We start from the raw sequence: 21,554 nt of genomic DNA on the forward strand, positions 1-21,554 counted from the left end.
GGCTGAGCCCCCCGAGCAACCCGGGCTAATGGGGAAGAGCCCTGAGCAGTCCTGGCATGTTTACTGGCAAAGCCGCGCCTGCAAAAGAAGGTGCAGAGGAGGAATGAGCGCGGGATCCCGGCCAGGTTCTCCCCTGCTTGGGGAAGGTGCCGGGTCGGAAATGGCTCCTCGCAACTTAGTTGAGAGGCGGCCGGCAGAGCCGGGAAGGGTGGGCTGGACTGCGCGGCTCCGCGGCAGCACCCAGGACAGCGAGCTCCGTGCCCGGTCGCAGAGACATGGTACCTCCACGGGAAGCGAGGGGAAAGGGGACGCGGTGCCCCCCGCATCCAGAAAGAGCAGTTTCTGCCGCGGCCCGCCGCGACTTCCCCCTCTTCCGCCCGGGAAAGTTGCGCACCCCTTAGCCGCGCTGCCGGACCCCTCTCCCTGGCCACTCCTCGGCCTCCCTAGCTCCCCATTCCCGCCCCGATTCTCCCCCGGTCCCGCGGCGCGGTGCAGCGGCACTCACCGGGCGGAGGGCGGGCAGCGCCGGGCCGAGCTCCTCCCGCGGGCGGCTCTGCCGTGTGCCGGCAGCGGAGGACCCACCGGCACACGCACCCACGCACCCGCGGAACTCAGAGCCCGGAGCCCACCCCACGCACGGCCCCTGCGCCCCACACTCCCGCACACACTCACACAGCCCCGCAGCCGCACACACACAGCCCTGCACACGCATTCACTCGCACAGCCCCGCACACACAGAGAGCCCTCTCTGCAGCCCTCTCTGCAGAGCTATATTAGTCCGCGCACCCCTCAAGCACTGCCGCGTAGTTGCCTGCAGCCCCGCATGCGGGCCCCTGACAGAGCCTGCGTTCCTACGTCCCCCTCCAGCACACTCGCACGTTTATAGACCCTCCACCCCCCGCACACCCACAGTCTGCTGTTCAGAACCCACCCGCACGCACCTTTCCGCAGGTGCCCCGCACACCCCGCCCTCATTCTGTGCATACACGGGCAGCCTGCACAGGCACGCAGGACTCTTCCTCTGCACACTCATCCCCCGCACTCCCCACACTGATGTATGTCCTCCCGACACGTCCCACTTCCACCCTCCCCTCACACGCAGGTTCGGCTCAGCTTCTGCACCCACTTTGCATCCCCACGTACCCCCATGCGCACCCCCATGATCTTTGCACACCCAGGTTCCCCCCTCTTGCCCTGTCCAGCAGAGGAGCACCCCCGGGCTCTACCGGGAGTGTTGGCTGAGTCCGGACCTTGACCCGGGCTGAGCCCTGCCAGGCTAAGCAGAGACGGGCAAAGCCAGGCCCAGCCGAGCCGAGCCGTGCCAACCGCACCCCGCGGTCTGTCAGTGCCCGCCACGCCACGGGCGTGGTGCTGAAAGGACAGCTCCACGGAGCCGGGCAGGAGCGGGCAGGGAGGGCAGAGTACAGGAAAAGTCTGGGTATGGACCAGGCAGGGTCTGGGCAGGCAGGGAAGTGCACACGCTTCACCAGACTCTTTCAGACTCTTCTCTTCGTCCTCTCCTGGTCTCAGCTACATCAAGGCAGGGAGGTACCCAGGCACTTCAGTGCTTACTTCTGCTCTGACATCAATCCACCCTCCCTACGTGCTTTCCAGCAGAGACTAGCACGCCAACGGTTAACTGGTGGGCGAGCAAAGAGCACTCCAGAAGGAACCCCAGTTTTTTTTTGTGTTTTCTCTTGAACTGATGGAATGGGAAGAATGGGTCACAGAAAAACTAAATTGAAAAAGTTGAAGAGCTTTGTCTGGGAAATGAGTTTGGTTTGTAAAATGAAGCTTTGATAGGAAGAACTCAGTTGATGCCAGTGAATCACGGGGGGAAATGCTTGACAAGAGGAATTGATACCTCTGCCTGAGGTGTTAATTCTTTAATTTTCTTGCTTCGCCTTCTCTGAGAGAGCAAGGCAACAAACAGAGCCCAGGCAGAGGCTGTTTGTCACTGAATGGGGAGTGCCCTTGATTTCAGCAGGAAATTCCCCATCCATTTTTGTCTACTTCTGTGAAAGAAAAAGGTAAATATTTTTAGTCAGCCTGACATGAAATGAAAGAAAGATTAGTAGAGGGAGCACATTTGGGGAGGGGGAATGTGATCAGCATCTAAAGTTCTCCTGCATTAGAATGCATGTGCCCTAGGCGTGTGACTGCTTATTCCCTTGTAGTTTTATGTATGTGTATTTATAGATCTTCAGAGACAAACAACTTCTACAAACTAATTACAGCATGTTACTCAGGTACACATTATTCTATGCAGTGAAATGCACAGTTACTCTCATGGATACCTAAAACCTGCTGCAATTTCACAGCTGCTCCACAAGCAAATAGATCTGTCACAAACAGGAAACAGCAGAGGCCAGGGTCGAAGGTAGCAATTGGAAATCTCTGGGCATCCAAGCCCTTGCCAGCCACTGCCCAGCCTCCCTAAAGCAGACCTGCCATTACACACAGAAAACAACAGAACAGAGGTGTTTAAGTCAACAGTTTTAGTAGGGTATTAACAGAATACAAGAGAGCGAAGAAATGTGCCAAGGCTCTTTGAATGTAATTTGGGTAGGTAGTTACCTCACAAATGTTCAAGATAATAAATACAATTAACTTCCCTTTTTCTCCCCTGAGTACTTTATTTGTAACCCTCATGATTTACTGCTAAGGAACCTTAAGAGCTTAAAACACTAGACTAGACTACTAAGTTGATCAGTGGTTCGATGTAATTAGAATGAATCTGCTTTGCATCCATTGACACAACTCACAAATGCCAAGTCATCTCTAGCAACAAATGACAAATCTATATGCTGTGTACAGCCAATAAAGAGGACAAGGACATTGATTGTAATGAGTTCATTGGTTCTAATAAGTTCAGAGTCGCCAGATGAGATGGGGAATCTCCAACAAAAACAAATGCCATACAGTTTTCACATTGGTTCCCCTATTATGGAACAGCTTTGGAGTGGAAGCTAAATTAAACCCACTGGAGAGAAGAGGCATCCTTCACCAGCAAGGATAATGGACTGAACTGTGACCATACAGAAATAGCCCACTGTTCTCACTGGAATTGTGGCTGTGAAGAACTGATCTGAGAGTAATGAGTCAGCAACTTTGGGGCTTTGCCAGAATCTGCCCAAACCTGCACTGCCCACTGCACATCAGAGTCCCAGCATGGGGTAAATTTAGCACAGCTGTCCCAGCACAACCTCCCAGCATGAGCTGGGTGTCACACAGCTGCAGTGATACTCTGCCTGTCCCAGGCCCCAGAACTGCCAGGCAGATCTGGGTGTGCGTTTCTAACGCCTGACATAACCAGGAGCAATACTGAAACCTGCTCTCTGGATCTCTCTGGGTCTTTCTTTTCCCATCAGGAGAGAGTAACAGTACACCATTTGCTCTCTTTTATTGGACCAAACAAGGTCCAAGATCCTTCTCTGGGATGTTTTCTTACAGATCTCTGACTTAGCAACAAAACTCCCCAGTTCCTGGGTGCCATCGGTTTGGGGGTCCTTTGAACTGGCTTTGCCACTCCCTCTGCTGGTGGCTGCTCTGTCCCTGTGTCAGTGCTGCTCCAGCACTGCGGGTCTGGGGGCAACATGAGCTATTTCTGGCACTGGAGTCCAGGTCTTCAGCACAGCTCCAGCGTGGTGGTTGCTGATGTCAGCTCATTGATGTGGCTGTGAATCCAAGAGGAGATAAGAGGCCAATGCTGTGCACAGTCAAAGACAATACACAGAAGATGCCAAGAGCACTTCAGATTCTTTGAAAATAAAATCACAAAACAAATAAAAAACATCTGGGAGTTGATGTTTGCTGTTTGGAATTACTTTTACAAGAGTGAAAACCTTTCTTCTCCCACTGTTCCTCCCTCTCAGTCGAAGAATGAAACATTTAAGCTATTTCAAATGTCCTTTGGAGGATTTTTAAATGGAGAATGTGTGCATTTTTATGCCTGAGAATATTTACTGATATCCGTTTTCATAAGCAGATATGTGCCAAATTCCTTATCTTCTGTCCTTTTTATTGGAAGCCTCTTAGATTGAGTGCTCCGGAAATGTAGTGGCTGAAGTAAAAAGATAATTTTCTACAGAAGAATTTGTCTGATATGATGCTCACTCTCTCAAGAACAATGAAACACCATTTTGGCATTAGTGTGACTGAAAAATCTGTCTTTCAGATATCTTTGCTTTTTGGTTTGTGCAGAAGGGCAGGCAAGGAGCAGGCTGGGAAACACAGGGCTGAATGTGCTCCTGCAGGGACCCTGCTTAAAAGCAGAACCACACCAAGTGAATTTCATTCTGCTTCATTAAAAGGAGAGACACTAAATGGAGATGTCCTATACACACACAAAGGGTTTTAAAAGGAGAAGTCAGTGCTTTAGTTCCCTAATTCATTGCACACATATACAGACAAGATTTTTAAGTGATATTGACCATCATCTAAGTCAAGTTCTAGAGAAGGTGAGAGAAGCCAGGGCTTAGCAGGGGTGGCAGCTGACAGACAGAGCAACCACCCAACACTGCCTGCACCCAGCCTTCCTCTCCCTTGAGGTTTGACCTGAGACTGGTTGAAGCAATGGTGGGATTTCCTCTGTGTCCATGTTTTGTGTGGTTGTCTCACTCTTGACCCACACAGGCATCAGCAATTCTTGGGAGAGATGATTAGAACCAGAATGAAAGCAAATTCCACACCAGGCAGGCTGGTAACTGAGGAGATCTGGGCATCTGACTGGGCTTGTGGGGCTCATCCTGTTGTAACTCCAGTGGTCCAAGCAGTTCTCCACAGATACTACTGAGAAAAGAGGCAGATAAAGCAGTGTTAGGAGCAGGGGCTGCTCAGGCAGTCAGTTTCTGTCCTACCTGCACCATGTCAGGTCTGCATGACAATATTGCTTTCCTGGTGCTCTATACTCAGGTGCACCAGGCTAATAAAGGGCTTTTTACTTGACAAAGCTTTCTGGGTTCCATCAGCTGATTGCCATCTGGGGAAAGTCTCTGACAAAGGCTTTAAATTTGCCACTGCCTCTTTCCAGCTGTAGAGGGGGGATGCAGGAAGGAAAGGATCTCAGAAAAGTACCCTCAGGACTGAGTTCTGCTGATGCCAGGGTGAAGATTGTAGAGAATACAGCAGGAGGGAGTTTGTCTTTTTTGAGCAGAATGATTTCCTCTCAGCCTAGGTGATGCTTTGCTTGTAGCTGTCCCAGAACAGATACACCTGCGATCAGGTTGCAATAAGGATTAGAATTTGAGCATGTTTGCAGCAAGGGTTTGATGATCAAGTGTTGTGTGTTTGAAATAATCTTTCCTATACTTTATAATTCTTATCAGGAAATTCTTAGGATTTCTGCTCTGTGGATTCAGCTGGGAGTCAGATATGTCACTCTGGGTCTGAGTATTCTCCAACAGCCTGCTCTAACATCTTGACAGAATAAGAAAAACAATCTGTCAGCTGTTATTTATTTTTGGGCAGCTTTTAGGAAGAATCTCCATAACTAAAATTGTAGAAAGTCAGTCAGGTAGATGCTGTGAGAGGTTGGTAAATTGTCAGAATCGGTTGCAAAGCTTTTCTCTCTAGTAATAATGCCTCACCTCTCTTTGTGCAACAACTCAGATGGAAAGACTCAGGCAATTTACTGGAAGGAGAGTTGCTGCCCTCTCATCACCACCAAGCACGTCTGTCTTTCTCTTTGCAGTGTATGTTCACAGCACAGAGCAGCTCCAAGAAATGAAAGCTGACAATGGCTGGAGGCTGGCAGGTGAAATAGCTGCATCTTGGTTTTACTCCTAGTTTTTGAAACCAGCAAGCTCTTTGTGCTGTAAACCACACAGCAACTGCTAAGCCTTTCTTTGGGTGGGTGGTGTATCAAGGAAAGGAAGGAAAATCAAAGGGTGTTGGTGGCTCTTTGTTGTTTGAGCTGGAATGTGAAACAAGCTGGAAAAATGCTGATGAGTTGCTGAGACCATGGCAATGATACCTGTGTGTGGATGGATAGAAAACTCCTTGGGCTAATGAGCTGCCTGGCAGCCCTGGTTCCTCATTTAAGGCAAGGAGCTGGCTCATCTGTGACCTGGGCTGTGCTGCAGGTTGTAGAGGGGTTCAGCATGGAGCCTGTTAGCTCATTAAGGCTTGGGGAAATATTTGATAGATCATGAAATGTCCCAGCCAAACCCACCCAGGGTTTGGCCAGGTCATGAGCTGCAAGGCGAGAACACCAGGCAAAAGCACCTGGTTCCCTCCTCTCTCTGTTTTGTTGCTTTCCTCCAGATGCCTTGCTTTTGTCACCTGCATAAGGGTGCTGTGGTATTTCTCTTTACAGTGTACTTGGATCTCTATGGTTTTAAAATGCTTTATGAGACCCAGAGAGCCTTACAATGGTGTGATGGTGCAGAGAAAGCATCCTGATCTTCATGGGCTGTTGCCTTGTGCTCCGGTAAAGTCACAGATTTGGTTATCTGTGTTCATATAGCTCGAAGGGATAACATGATAGATTGCATCTAGCTTTGGCAAGAGGATCTTGAACAGACTGCAGAACTAGAGGGCCAGTAAATTTGGGCATCAGGTTAATTTCTGTCACCCTTTCCTTAGGCAGAAGTGATGCACAGTAACACAAAGGCCAAATAAAGTGATACCATCAGCTCCCAATTCTTCAATCTCTACAGCAGAGCCTTTCTTTCAGAAAATAATCCCTCCCCAGCTGGCATTTAGTGGCTGTAGCCAGCACCTGCCACCATGCACGCAAGATCAGGGCTGGGAGGTGTACCTTCCTGTCTGAGCTGACTCTGGGTGGAGATGCTGTGAGTTAAAATGACTTAATGTAGCTGTTTTTAAATGCAATGAAAGAAACATCCCTCTGCTTTCCAGCAGAAACTCCTTTCTAGATGCAACCTGGGGCTGCCTGGTGCTTCAGAACTGCCTTTTCCTGGCCAGAACTGGGAGTCTCAGTCTCTTCTCCTGGTTTTTTTTTTTGTTTTTGTTTTTTTTTTGTTTTGTTTTTTTTTTTTTTAATTTAGTTTTTTGTTTGATTGTTTTTGTTGTTGTTGGGATTTTTTTGTTTGGTTTGTTTTGTGTTTGGGGTTTTTTGTGTGTTTTGTTTCAGGTTTTTTGTGTGTGTTGGTCTTTTTTTTCCTGCTTTCCACATACTTTTCAGAAAAAGGCTGAATACTTGCCCTTCGTGTTCCTCAGCCCTTCCAGCAAACACCTCTGACTCTTGAGCATTTAAAGAGTTGGATAGGGCACATTGTTGAATAAGCAACCTCTTAGATAAGAGCTTACAGATGTGTGGAGGAAATTCATTGCTGATAAGGTCTGCACTTCTAGCTGTGGTATTGTGTTGGGTAAATGGAGACCTTGGGGAATGTAAGAAATAAAGATGCCATAGATATGGGTCCATGATCACTGAGCTGCACCACAACCCAGTTGCTTAGGATCAGTGGAGGGGTGAAGATCTCTGATGTGCCCCAGCTGTTGTCCATCAGGAGACGATCAGGGGCATTGAAAAGGGAGGAGAATTGGAATTGTCAGTTAAATGGTTAACAGCTGCCCTCCTCCTGCCTTTCCTCACCAGAGCTGCCCTTTATCTATAAGTAGCTGAACCTCCATCATCCAAGTCTGGTGGATTTCTGTGTGCTCTTTTTTCAGAGGCAGAGAGTCATGGGAGGAAAAAAGTCATGAAGTCAGAAAGTGAGTATGAGGCAGGTGCAACCTTCAAAACTTTCTCCTTTTTTTTGTGTGTGTGCTTTCCTAGATGCTTTTCTTACTTGCATTGGCAGCAAGTCTTTGCCTCTTTTCAAGGTCCTATCTCAGGGCAGGAATTGGTGGCCGGTTTTCAACTGTCCCTTGCTAAGACCAGCAGAGACAATGTCACTCAGCCCGGAGCTCTGCTGATGAGACGTGACTGTGGCTGACGTGGGAGCCGTTTGCTCACCAGCCTGTGAGGAAATCGCCGGTGCTTGCTGCTGGGCTATGTGGTGATCGTCAGCGGTGTCAGTGACACCAAGGAGCGCTCTCTGATCGTGCATCGGCAGATGCTCTGCAGGAGATCTGCAGCGCTATGACACAGCTAGAGGGGACCTTGACTCTGGCAGTCCTGGCACAGTCTGAGCACTAAGGATTACAAGCGTGATTTTCCCCTCATTGATCTGGGGACAAGTTAGAGCATTTCACTGAGCTCTGCAGATCCAGCCTAAATGAGGAGAACTGGTGGGAAAGGGAGAGCCCATGTGGGAGGTCACCACCTCTATTGACTTTGCCTCCTGAGAGGCAATCCCTCCCCAGATTGTGTAAGCTTTTAAGGGGAGCTGCTGCTGCTTTATAAGCAGATCCTCTCCAGGACTGTACTGATTCCATCCTGCAGTAGTTTCTGTCTCTGGAAGCATTTCAGCCCTTCTTTCCTGCTGCATTTGGCTGCAGCAAAAATATTGAGATTGGTCTTTAGATTGGGCAATGAAATGCTAGTCCCTCCCAGAGCTGTACCCCGAATAGGGGGGGGGGAAAAAAAAGGGGGGGAAAAAAAGGAAAAAAGGAAAAATAATAGAAAAAATATTTTATATATTATAAATATAGGTTGGTTATTTATATATTTTATATTTTTTGGGGTTTTGTTTTTTTTTTTTTTTTTTTTGGGGGGGTTTTTTTTTTTTTTTTTTGTGTTGTTTTTAGAAGAGAGAAGGAAAGAGTTTTGAATGATGAAGGATTTTTTGTAAAAGGATGTTATATGAGAAATGATGAGAAAGGAAGGGGATTTAAAATGATGGTGTGTTGAGTGTTTTGGGGGTTGTTTTAGGTGGTGGGGAAAGGGGTGATAAGAATTTGATGTGTGAATGGAATGGTTGACTTGATGATTGGGAAAGTATTAATGTTGTGTGGGGTTTGGTAGATATGTTGTGGGGGAGTTGTGTTTAAAGAAGGTGAGAGAAGGTAGGGATTTTGGTATTATGTAGGTGTGGATGAATAATTGATAAAATATAGGGGATTATTGTTTTTAAATAATAAAAGGAGTGTTAATTATATGTATGGTAGGTAGAAATTTTATATATTGGCTATGATGAAAAATTTGGAAAGTGGTGGGGTGTTGGAGGTGGAGTAAGATGTTATATAATGTTGGAAGATGATTGATGTGGTGGTTAAAGGGAGTTGGGTGAGATAGGTTGAGGATGGTAATGGGGTGAGATAAAAAATGCTGAAGATGGAGGGAAATGTTTTGGGAGTAAGGTAAGAAGATAGGAATAGGAATATATTTGGGGGATTCGATTTTATGGGATTGATTTTTGTGTGTGTAAAGTTTTGTTGGTGTAATTGAGAAGATTATGGAGAATGGTGATATGGGATGATAATGGGATGGAAAGGGAGGTTTGGTGAATATGTAGTGAAATGGGGTTAAAATTTATATTATTTAAGATATGGTAATACTGGTAAAAAGGTTAGGGATAATAAATAAAAATTAGAAATATATGTATGAAAAATTGTATATGTAAAAGGGATTGTTTTTTTTATAAGTTAATAAATGATTATTATCTGAGGTTTTATGGTTTGTGCCCCTTTTACTGAAGGGATGGCCATAAAAGTAAAGTTTTGTCACTCCTTGAGTCACACCATGACAAAGAGAATTTGAGCCAACCCTCTTGTCCTGGTGGTGATCAGTTTATTCCAGGCTACATGAAGTCCCACATGTCCCACCTTTCTGATTTGCAACTAAGATTGTGGCCACTTCCAAACTGTATTTTCTGTCCTTTTTTGAGGGAGGAGGTGACGTTTAGGACCGTTTTGTGTTCCTGTAGTCTTCTTTGCTATGAGAACAGGATAGTTTCCAGTTAATGTTCTTTATAGTCTGGAAAAACATGATAAACTTTTTAGAAGACTCATAAATGTCAGCTTTGTGGCATCATGTGTTGTGGTTGGCTACACAGCCACCTCTTCCTCATCAGTCCTGGAAACTACAAATAGAGGGAAGGGTTGGGAATGGCCAGTTTGAGCACTGAGAAAAGGCTGGAGCAAAGCCTTGACCTTCAGAGGCCTCACCCAAAGGGAAGGATGGATCAGGTCTGACTCCTTGCCAAGTGATTTCTGATGGAAAGGGCTGGCAAGGCAGGATCCTCTTTGCTTTTTACATCAGGAATGTGGTCTGTCTTATATCTGAGGAACAAAGGAGTGATTTGGGGGCAGCTATAATTGCAGTTTTTTGAGTGAGTTCCTGTTTGGATTGAATACTGTGGCGCTAGGCTTCTTATGATGCATGTAATTAAAAACAAAATTAGCATCTTTTAAACTGCTGTGGCCTGATCAAGGAGTCAAAGATTGGCTGTGCTCTAAGGAAGAGGGTGGAAAAGAGAAGAGGGTTCAAGGGACAGTTGAATTGCTTTGGTTTTTGAAAGACATCTGCAACAAAGGAGAAAAGAAAACAAGAAATCAGAGTGAAAAGCCAGAGACTGTCCACTGAAATAATGGCACTTTGTTAATTTTGAATTTGTCATCCTTTCTAGACCCTGATTTCCTCAGATCCTTTTTTGTTTGTTTGTTTTTTGGAGTCCAGCTGCATTTTTGGTGCATGATGAAGGGGCTATGTGCTTTTATATGTCGTTAAGCTTTTACCCTTTCCTGAGCCACTGCATCACTCTTAGGCTCTAACAAACCTGGAGCTGGTGGGACTCAGGCTGAGCAAACACCTCTTGGATGGTGAAAGGAAGCTTGGGAAATATCTTGCAAGCTGACTCTTATCACCTTGATTTACAAGCACAGGGCTTTCACTTTATGTTAGCCCTTCAAGCAAAAAGGCACTGTTTTGACAGTGCTGAGAACAAGCCACTGTCAGCCTGTCTCCTCCTGCCCAGTCACCAACCCTTTGGTGGTTATTTGTATGGAATGAATAACTTGAGTGATCTGCCTGGTGAGGGACATCTCAGCAGGGATTTCCTTGTTTGATTTTAGTGGCAAACATGGTAGCATTTTTACCCAGCTCCTGGGGTGAAGTGTGCCTTCCCATCCCTAATATCCACACCCATTGCATCCTTCACCTGAGGACTGGCACTAATTCCCAGACTGCTCTTGGGCAAAAAACTTCTAGGGTAACATTTAGGTGTCCAGACCACTCAAAGCAGACCTTATCTGTCAGATTGCCCAACGGTAATGAGACCAATCCCATTGTGTGATGTAAGGCATAGGGGCAGAAGGACTTCAATGATCTGGGCTCTAATTAGTGACACGATTGGGTCCTGCCTTAGTGACCATCTCTTCTACTACCACGACACATGAGTGGCTGTCTCTCATGGAGAAGGGGAGGGGATTGTGTCCAGCTGAATCAAGAGCATAAGGAGTAGAGACTCCAGTCTCTACTAAAACCCTCTCTTGGTGATTTCCACTGAAGAAATGTCAATATCATTGAGGATCTGCAGCTTAGTGATGGATGAAAGCTGCTTCTGCCGATGCTTGTACTGCAAGATTTTGTTTTCATCGATGAAAATGTGGAAATAGTCCTGGTCAGAGTAGATTTCAACCTGGAAAAGAGACTATATTAGGTTCACCATGTGGGCACACGTCTTTACCGGATCTTGCTGCTGTCGTGTCAGAAATCCTGCCAGAGCTGACACGCATACACTGCTCACCCCCATTTTGGGAAAAGGAGAGAATAGCTGAGTTCTTCATGACAGCAGAAACTGGTGAAAAGGCAAAGCCTAAACTGAAAACAAATGCAGCATCCTGGGATTACTGTTGGAGCTCTGCATGTCTGTGCCAGAGCTGGGTGGAAATCAGCAACAAATCAGGGTGCAACGGAAATACTAACAGAAGACAGAAGGGAGATGCTACTGGGTGTGGTACTGACTCTTGTCCCACCCAAGGACAACATAAGGTGGCACAGGGTTACCTGGAATGGCTCCTTTGCTTCGAAGGGAAAGGTTTTATTAACCTCTTCCTTCCCCCAGTGGCTGGCAAGGAAGGAGTTGCAGACGATTCTGGAGCTGGAGAAGCGAGGGTTAAAGTGGAGAGCGATTTGGTCTCCAGGATCACAGAGCAAATTAATTTCAAACCTAAAACAGTGAGAGAAAGAAGTGATGGAGAGCCATGGAGTGATGCTTGATGATTCTTGAGAGCCAGGAGAGATACAAGTGGACTATTCTCCTTACATGCTTGTACTGGAACTGGTTTCACCCTTGACCACGATGCTCCAGCCAGGACACATCCCCTCGGGGTACAGGGCCTCGAACTGCCAGCAAGGAGGTGAGGGTGAAGCATAGCAAGATGGGAGAGGTGCATGGCCCCACTCATTCCTTTCTCACCTCCATTTTTCTCACCCTCTCATCTTCTCCTTCCTTCCCATTTCTTACACAGACACACTCTCTGCTCCAACCTTTTTCCCACTCCTAAGTACACTTCAGGACTGAGGTAATTCTGTCTTTGTCAGGTTTTTTTTAATATATATTTTTTTTTCCACTCCCTGATCCCACGCAGCTCATTACAGAAAAGACCTCAGGGGCAGCAAATCCCAGCTCATCAACTAGATGGTTTAGCAACTTCGTTTTGTATCAATTTAGAGAAGAATGCCAGGGCTCTTATTAAAAAACCTGAATGCCTTCACCATTGACAGAGCACAAAGATGCTCTGCTGCCTCACCCCATCTGGGCAATACAAAATCTGAAGCAGAAAACTTTGTGATGGCTTGAAGCAGGATTCAAAAGGCAAGGACTGACCAAGGAATGGGTGTAAGGTGGCATCCAGTTTTTCCTCATCCAGCCATTATATGGGTGACTCTCCCCAGGAGCTTCAGCCTGATCCCCTGTTCCAGCCACTCCCCCCATCTCCAAGGTTAAACTTGCATAAAATGAGCTGGTAAATGTTCCTTTTTGAATAATTCATAGTTTTGTTAAATAACGCATTTTAATAAGAACTGCTTGCCATTTCACCCCACCCTTTTTAGCACTCTAATGATCTTGCATTTCTGAGCATCTCCTGCCCTCAAACTCATTGCTTACCCTGGTAAAATCTCTCTAGTCCTGGCACCTCTGCTGCCAGCTCCATGTCTTGCTTTCCCTCCCCATAGCTCATCCCTTTCACTCCCCTCTTTCCTTCTCTGCCATGACTTCCCCTTTCCAAGGCATTTTTTTGAGTATGCACTTTTTGAGGCAGGGGCTGAGGGATGACAGTGGCCAACATCTTGGCTGCTTTTGGTGAGCAGCTTTGGGAACTGATGCATGGTCGTTCAAAGGCTCTGACCACAGCAGTGTTTCTTGCTGTGAAACACAGAGGGCTGCTGGAGCTGACAAAATGGTTTCAACAGAATGGAGATGGCAGCACCCAGGTTAGCTTCGACTTTTACCTTGTCATCATTACAGCAACCCCAGCAAAGGCACACCACAGAAACATCAGTTGTCTCTTTGCTGCCAGTTGTCCCAGTGGAGATGGATAGCAAAACCCAAATCTCCTGCTAAAACACTGGGTGGATTTTGGTCTCACTTAAACCCTTCAAGTCAGAAGTGCTGCCATCAGGGCAGTGTTGCCCCAGACCAGCCCTAGAGTAACTGAGACAAAAAGTCTCTCCTGTTATCTTTTCTTGAAAGCCATGAACCATTCAGCCTGGACAGGACTGAAACAGAGGAATCACAGAATTGTTTCAGTTGGAAAAGACCTTCAAGATCATTGACGAGCAGCACCACAAGCAGCATCCCCATGTTCCAGGACTTCTACCTTTCTTGCCCTTTCCTGTGTCACTTTCCTTCATCCACTACCTGACCCCACACCAACAGCCCTCAGCCAGACCATACTGTGCTGGCTGCTGTCCCCAGCACTTACCCGCAGTGCCATCCCTCTTGCCTGCCCTGTGCTGCAGACCCACCCTGGGTGCATGGTCAGAGGGCTCTATATAGAGGCTGCCAGCCAGGCCCCCACGTCTGCAGGGATTAGCATGGACAGTAGGCTGAGGTCTCCTTTTTAGACTGAGCTGTGGGGCACAGCTGGAGATGAGAGCAGCAAATCCCTCAGCCTGCCCAGCAGGGTCAGCCTGCTCATGCGTGAGGTAAGGCTTGATCCAGCCCTTAGCACCAGGCAGTCCTGAGCTCTGACGTGATGGAGCTCATGTGAGGGGGTGATGGGGCAGATAGTCATTCAGGCTCTGATCTGGGGGGGCACATGTGATTAATGTCTGAAGGAAAGATAAAGGCTTCCAAATCTGGGGGAGATATGAGGAGTCCTATCTGTGGAAAGGTCCAGAGACACAGGAAAAATGATGGCTCCTGCTGGGGCTCAGCTTCACCCTGACCCTGGTTTTGTTGCTTGTTGTTTCTTTTTTTTCCCCCCCCATTTTCTTTTTTGGTCACTGTGGGTCAGAGCCTGGCCTGAAACAAGCTGATGCCAGCTCTTGTCACAGCCACTTTTCCACCTCATGGCACCCAGGGCTGATGGGGCTCGGAATGGTGCTGTGCTGAGCTCAGCACACCCCAGCCTGGCTTCCCTTCTCTGCTGGGGGACAATACAGGGATTTGAAAGCAGAGTGATAGAGCTTTTGTCTGATACTTCCTGTCATGGAAAGGCACCAAAAAATGGGTAGTGATGAACCAGTTTCATTGCTGGGGGCTCTCATCCTGCCAGCCAGCATGTGCTAACGTGTGGCAGGGTGAAGCTGAGCTGGGGAAGGGAGGGATGGCAGCTCATCATCCCTTTCTCCAAGGGATAGGCACTAAAAACAGATCCTGGCCCCATCTCTACATGTGTGGGAGGCTGTGGTGCTCCCTGGATGGTCCTGTGGGAATCCATGGCTTTTGTGGTTAAACCCTCCTCACTGCATGGGCTGCAGTGCTGGTGTCATTCAATGTGCTCGTTTGTTTCCCACAGATAAGCAGGATGAGAGCCACTATCCCAGGCTCTGGTGCCTTTGGCAGAGAGTGAAAAATGTAATCCAGCAGATAGAGAAGCCAACAGCCTCTCTCGGGGATGAAAAATCCAAGTCCCAAGCTGGGATTTACCCATTTGGACTTCTACAGATCCAAACCTTGTGAAGCTGAGCTCTGCCGTGGTCTCCTCGGAGCTCTGTGCTACAGATGGCAGCATTGGGACGTGCAAGGGAGCCGTGAGCCAGCAGCAGAGGTGCAGAGGTGGTGATGGCAGGACCAGGGACATCCCACCCATTTCTCCTTGGGCTGCTGTAAGATGCTGGACTCTGCCTTCTCCAGTCTGACCAGCTCTGTGTCTCCTCTGCTTATGGCCTGAATCCAAAGTTGTGTTTTTATTCCCTAAATCATCTCTCCCTCCTTGTTTCCCCTACCAGCCTGGCAAAGAACTGTGGGGAGAAGGGGCTGCTCTGGGGACACCCAGCATGGCTGTGGGAAAGCCAGCCTGTGCTGCAGTCCTGCACACAGGAGAGGAGTGATCTGCAAGCTAAATTAGTGTGCCAAGATTATCATCATTATGGTAATGAAATCAGTGAACAGGGAAATGCTTGGGTACCACAGGGCAGGTTGGGATGGGATGGCAGATGACCTTGCCTAGCAAGGGACAAATGCTGGCTCCTTGCTGTGCCCAGGGGCTGCATCTCACCCATGTGGTGCAGGAGCCAGGATGAGTCATGATCTCTGGAGAAGCTGCTGTAGCCTTTTATTTTGTCTAGTGAAACCAAACGCATGCAGCCTGTCTTGACAGGGTGATGTCCAGGCCATGCTGAGTCTCATTCCAGTTCCCACAACAGCCTCTGCTGGTGCCACCAACAGCAACAGACATGGAATTTGCTACCCTGCTGTGAAAAGCTGCAACAGGACAGGCAGTGCTGGGAGCTACAGGGATCCCCAAGGAAAACAAAAAGGGCCAGTGAAGGTAGGTTTGGGGAAATGGAAGAGCTCTAGTGGAAGGAGGGGAATTTAAAGTGATCCAGATTTGGGAACAGCAACTTCTGAGATGCTCAGCACTTCCCAAAATTCAAGGTTTTGCTTCCTGTTGGCATTTCAGCAAGAGAAAGACTGTTTGCTGGGGAAACATGCAAATACACGTTTTTCACCAGTAAATGGTGCTCAAATACCAACTGGTTTTTAGGGACACCTTTATTTCTCTTCTGCTCAGGAGCCATCAGATCATGTCAGTTTTGTAAGCAGGAAAGGGCTGGGATCATGTTTAAAATTTCAGGTGCTGGAGGCAGCATTGGGTGGTTAGCTCTTCATGCCATAACTTTTCCCCTCTCATGGTAATGGATGGAAAAAACCTGAGCACATTGATTATGTTCCACTGGGGCAGAGAAAAGACAGATACAGGCTGAGGTGGAGGGAGTCTAGGAAAAGAGATGATGAACTGCTGGCTTGGTTGGCTGCAGGGGATGCACTAGCAGACTGCTTATGCATTTGCCAACCATTTGGTCATCCAACCATCAGAGCTTTCCTTAAGCTGTTGTTATCCATGTGCTGCTCTTGCTTGTTCACCCTAAAGTCTTTTTCCTGCTGCTCACAAAGTGGCAGAAACGCTCAGTGAGGAGCTCAGCACCACTCTTCCCACAAGGTTTTTCATGCAAGGCTTCCCTGCACTACCCTGGCAGGTTTTTGGATGTGTGATTATTTCCAGTAGTCTCTAGAGGTCTCCAAAGACACAGCCTGGGCTTTCAGGACCTGAACACAGCTCTCTCCTCTACACATGACACATAGTTTTCAACTCGTTGCACTGCCTGGCTCTGCAGTTCAACCACCACATCATGCTCTGGTTTCTGATACCTGCTCAGGTTTTACTGTCAGTACAAAGAGGTGTCCATCCCATGGTTGGCTGTTGAACCCTGATGTGAATGAGCCTTTGGATGCTGCTCCAGGTGTACTTTCCTCATGCTGGTAAGTGCTGTCTCATACCTGCCCTGTGCTACCAACCAGGAATGTCAGCACATAGACCTGACTGTGCCCAAGCCTGCGTTGTGTTGCCATTTCTGTCCACAGATGTCATTCACAGCCCTGCCTCCTAGGAATATTCAGCCATACACATAGATAGCATCCTCTGAACCTCAGCACTATAGACCTCCTGGAGGTCTGTGATCACAAACCATTTGTGATCACATCCCTTAAATATACCCCTGCAAAAAAGCCAGCCCAGTGCACCTGGCCCACAGCCCCATGTGGACTTGCATATGCAAAGCACGTTTGGTATTATTTTTGGTACCCTAATCTCTGCCACAGGGATGCAGCCAGAGCTAGGCTCCTCTTGGAATTGCCCTCCACTCATTCTTTTGGGACTAGTCTACGAGCTTCCAAACCTGCAGCTTTATGGAATGATTAAAGCTGAAGCTAAGAAATGATGGATTTTAGTTACTAGCCTACTAGTTCTAGTAACCAGCCAGGCTGGGCTGGCCACCATTGAGGCTGGAAATTATATCACTGCAAAGTCCCTTGGGTTTTTTTGCTTTGAACATCCCCATTACTTGTCCTAGGAGAGCACCAAGCCTCTCTCATCTAGCCCAAGGACTCAGGCTTCTTCCTCCATTCCTGGAGCCAGAGTGACTTGCTGGCTTTACTAAAACCCCATGCTCTTTGTTTTAGGACAATAGCTTTGCAGGAAAAAAACATCTCATGGAACAATAGCCCAGGTGCAAGCAGAGCCTCTCAGGCATTGTCTACTGGCTGTATGCTGCAGGCAGGCTCAGCTCCTTCTCAGGGGGTGCCTCTGCATTATCCCAAATCCAGATAGATCTCCTAGAGCCTTCCTCCACTGGACCAAATCAGGGCTTGCCATTTTCCCCAGCATATGCCTCTGTGCAGGGCTTCTCCAGACTTGCTTATCTGCTGCTTGGCAGTCTTTATACCTCCTCTAGGCAGTCTTTATACCTCCTCCACAGCCATTTCAGTTCCTCCAGGGAATTCCTAAAACTCCCCTATGGAACCAGGAGTCAGCCCTCTGCTCCATCTGTGCTGACTTGGGAATGTTGCTGTGTTGGTGTGAGCTGAAATTCCCCCCCCACCAACAATAACCAGGCTAGCTCAGTCTGGAAGCAAATGAAAAGCTGTATTTACAAGCAGAGTCTAAAATCTACAGTGAAATGCAATGAATATGTACAAATATACAAAATTCACAACATTCACAAATATATACAATCAACAGAAAAAGCACAATCGATCTCCCTTTGCTTCCCCCAAGGGGACCCTCCCAAAGGGGCCTCCCTCTCCCAGGAGCTTGCCCCCCAGACCCCCCTGGACAGAGAAGCAGAGTTAGTTAAGCAGAAAGTTGTTAACTTAGCTGCCAAGGTCAGTGTGTTATCTTCAGCCAGAAGAGAAGAAGAAACAGCAGCCAGACAGCCCAGCAACTGCCCCCACTGCCGAACGCAGAATGTGCAGAATGCCTACTTTGTTTTGGGTAATAGTTCTTAAACATTTCTATCTATCCAATGGAAGTGTTTAGAACAATCGTTATTTTGCTTTCTTACACCCAATAGTGACTTATTTACATTCTTTCACTTTCTCTGTTTTGAACTTTGCAAGGAAAAATTAAAAAGACAGTTTCAAACCATCACAGTCCACCCCTTCTAAACAATTCCATTGGCTGCTACTATCATTTATCTAATCTAAAATAATATCTACAACAATAGGTGAATAAAGACCATAGTCCATTCCGGCTATCTCAGATGTAGATGATTCAAAAGAGTCAAATCACAGGAAAAACAGCAAACAGCTTGTTTCCTCGCAGATGGAGCGAAGGAAGGAACAGGGACTCTCAGGTGACTCAGGGCTCTCAGGGTTCGTGCACCGTAGATCTCATGAACTCTCCTCTTGGGCGCGATGCTGTATCTGCGCAACACTCTGAATTTAACCTCTCTCAGCCAAAGTTAGATTTCTTTGTGGAATACACTGAATTTCACCATTTTCTTGCATCACCCAATAGGTGTGACCAGGACCTTCAGCAGAAACCACCCCTCGGACAGGTTTGGCCTCTCCTGAAGGAGAAAATACCCAAACAGTTTTGCCTAACAGATTCTTTTCTCTGATAACAGGAACTCTATCACCTTCCTCCTTTCGCAACAAATCTGATTGGGCAGGTCCAGCTCGATTCACTGAACCTCTACTATTCACCAACCAGGTTGCTTGTGCTAAATGTTTCTCCCAGTTTTTCAAAGATCCACCCCCCATGGCTTTGAGAGTGGTTTTCAGCAAACCGTTGTAGCGTTCGATCTTCCCTGCAGCTGGTGCATAGTAGGGAATGTGGAATATCCACTCGATGCCGTGCTCTTTGGCCCAGTTTTTTACAAGATTGTTCTTGAAATGAGTTCCATTGTCTGACTCAATCCTCTCTGGAGTTCCGTGTCTCCACAGGATTTGTCTCTCCAGGCCAAGAATGGTGTTACGTGCAGTTGCATGAGGAACTGGATAAGTTTCCAGCCATCCAGTGCTTGCCTCTACCATAGTCAGCACATACTGCTTACCAGATGGAGAACGAGGTAGAGTGATGTAGTCAATCTGCCAGGCTTCACCATACTTGTACTTGGACCATCGGTCACCGTACCACAAGGGCTTGATCCGCTTTGCCTGCTTAATAGCAGCACAAATGTCACAGTCATGGATGACTTGTGTGATAGCATCCATGGAAATGTCAATGGATCTGTCACGAGCCCATCGGTAGGTTGCATCTCTGCCTTGATGTCCTGACGAGTCATGGGCCCACCGAGCTAAGAACAGCTCACCTCGGTGTTTCCAGTCAAGATCAGGATCAGGATCAGAGTTTGTGTCCACCTGGGAAACTCTTGCAGCTAGATCTGCCTGATGGTTGTGTTGTTGTTCCTCAGTAGCTTTGCTCTTAGGAATGTGAGCATCGATGTGTCTCACTTTCACTGGGATTCTCTCAATGCGAGCAGCAATGTCTTGCCACAGATCTGCAGCCCAGATTGGCTTTCCTTTCCTCTGCCAGCCATTCTTCTTCCAGTCTTTCAGCCAACCCCACAAGGCATTGGCTACCATCCACGAGTCGGTGTAGAGATAAAGCTTTGGCCATCTCTCACGTTCAGCTATGTTAAGAGCTAGCTGGACAGCTTTTACCTCTGCGAATTGACTGGATTCTCCTTCTCCATCTCTCGCTTCTGCAACTCTGCGCGTTGGGCTCCACACTGCAGATTTCCATCTCCGCTTGTTCCCAACAAGACGACAGGAACCGTCTGTGAACAAAGCATATCTCTTTTCATCATCAGACAGATCACTGTAAGGAGGAGCTTCCTCAGCACGAGTTACTCTCTCCTCTGGAGGTTTAGCACAGCTTGTGCCTTCTGGCCAGTTTGTGATCACCTCCACCAAACCAGGCCTTTCGAGATTTCCCATTCGAGCTCTCTGTGTTATCAGAGCCATCCACTTAGACCAGGTAGCATCTGTTGCATGATGTGGTGAAGAACCTTTGCCTTTGAACATCCAATTCAGAACTGGCAATCTAGGAGCTAGAAGAAGTTGTGACTCAGTTCCAATCACTTCAGAAGCAGCTTTCACTCCTTCATAAGCAGCTAAAATCTCTTTCTCTGTTGGAGTGTAGTTTGCCTCTGAGCCTCTGTAGCCACGACCCCAGAAACCAAGAGGACGTCCTCGTGTCTCCCCTGGAGCTCTTTGCCATAAGCACCAGGTTGGACCATTGTCACTCGCGGCCGTGTACAGAATGTTCTTAATGTCTGGACCAGTTCGGACAGGTCCCAGACCCATCGCTTGGACTACCTCTCGCTTGATCTGGTCAAAGGCTGCTTGTTGCTCAGGACCCCATTGGAAACTGTTTCTCTTTCGAGTCACATCATAGAGAGGTTTCACAATCTGACTGTATCCAGGAATGTGCAGTCTCCAAAATCCCACTATGCCTAAGAAACGCAGAGTTTCTTTCTTGTTGATGGGATTTGCCATGGTGGAGACTCTGTTTATCACATCCATTGGGATGTGACGGCGACCATCTTGCCACCGCACTCCCAGAAACTGGATTTCTCTGGCAGGTCCTTTCACCTTGTCTCGCTTGATAGCGAAACCAGCTTGCAAGAGAATGTCAAGGATTTTGTTACCTTTCTCGAAGACTTCTTCAGCAGTCTCACCCCAGACGATGATGTCATCGATGAACTGAATGTGTTCTGGAGCTCCACCTTTCTCCAAAGCATCATGGATCACTGCATGGCAGATGGTTGAACTGTGAATCCACCCCTGGGGCAAACGATTGAATGTGTACTGAATGCCTCTCCAGGTGAAAGCAAACTGAGGCCTGCATTCCTCTGCTATGGGAATAGAGAAGAAAGCATTAGCAATGTCTATGGTAGCATACCATTTGGCCTGCTTGGATTCCAGCTCATATTGGAGTTCCATCATGTCTGGTACAGCTGCACTCATGGGTGGAGTTACTTCATTCAAGGCACGGAAATCAACTGTCAGACGCCACTCTCCATTCTGCTTTCTCACAGGCCAGATTGGACTGTTGAAAGGTGAATGAGTTTTGCTGATGACCTTCTGACTCTCCAACTGACGAATCAAGTTTTGAATGGGCACCAAAGAGTCACGGTTGGTTCTGTATTGTCTGTGATGCACAGTTTGAGAAGCAACCGGCAGCTTTACATCCTCTATCTCATGTTGTCCCACAACTGCAGATTCATCTGAAAGCTCAGGTCTAAT

General features: G+C 47.5%; 1 protein-coding gene across 1 annotated transcript; it reads right to left on the reverse strand.

The window, feature by feature from the left end:
- Positions 1-11,327: 11,327 nt before the first annotated feature.
- Positions 11,328-13,791, reverse strand: GRIFIN (galectin-related inter-fiber protein). The gene is made up of 4 exons (XM_054390867.1): positions 13,780-13,791; positions 12,117-12,196; positions 11,858-12,020; positions 11,328-11,489 (listed from the first exon to the last, which is right to left on the reverse strand). Exons 1-4 carry the CDS (start codon positions 13,789-13,791, stop codon positions 11,328-11,330), a joined length of 417 nt encoding a protein of 138 aa, XP_054246842.1.
- Between the last annotated feature and the right edge of the window lie 7,763 nt (positions 13,792-21,554).

The sequence above is a fragment of the Indicator indicator genome, chromosome 22 (genome assembly GCF_027791375.1).
Source record: "Indicator indicator isolate 239-I01 chromosome 22, UM_Iind_1.1, whole genome shotgun sequence".
Taxonomy (NCBI): Eukaryota; Metazoa; Chordata; class Aves; order Piciformes; family Indicatoridae; genus Indicator; species Indicator indicator.

Excerpts from the sequence above, each read along its gene's own strand:
- GRIFIN (XM_054390867.1), bottom strand. Across the intron at positions 12,021-12,116 it reads ACCAGTTCCAGTACAAGCAT|GTTTGAAATTAATTTGCTCT; the intron begins GTAAGGAGAATA and ends TCACTGTTTTAG. Across the intron at positions 11,490-11,857 it reads AAGCAAAGGAGCCATTCCAG|GTTGAAATCTACTCTGACCA; the intron begins GTAACCCTGTGC and ends TCTCTTTTCCAG.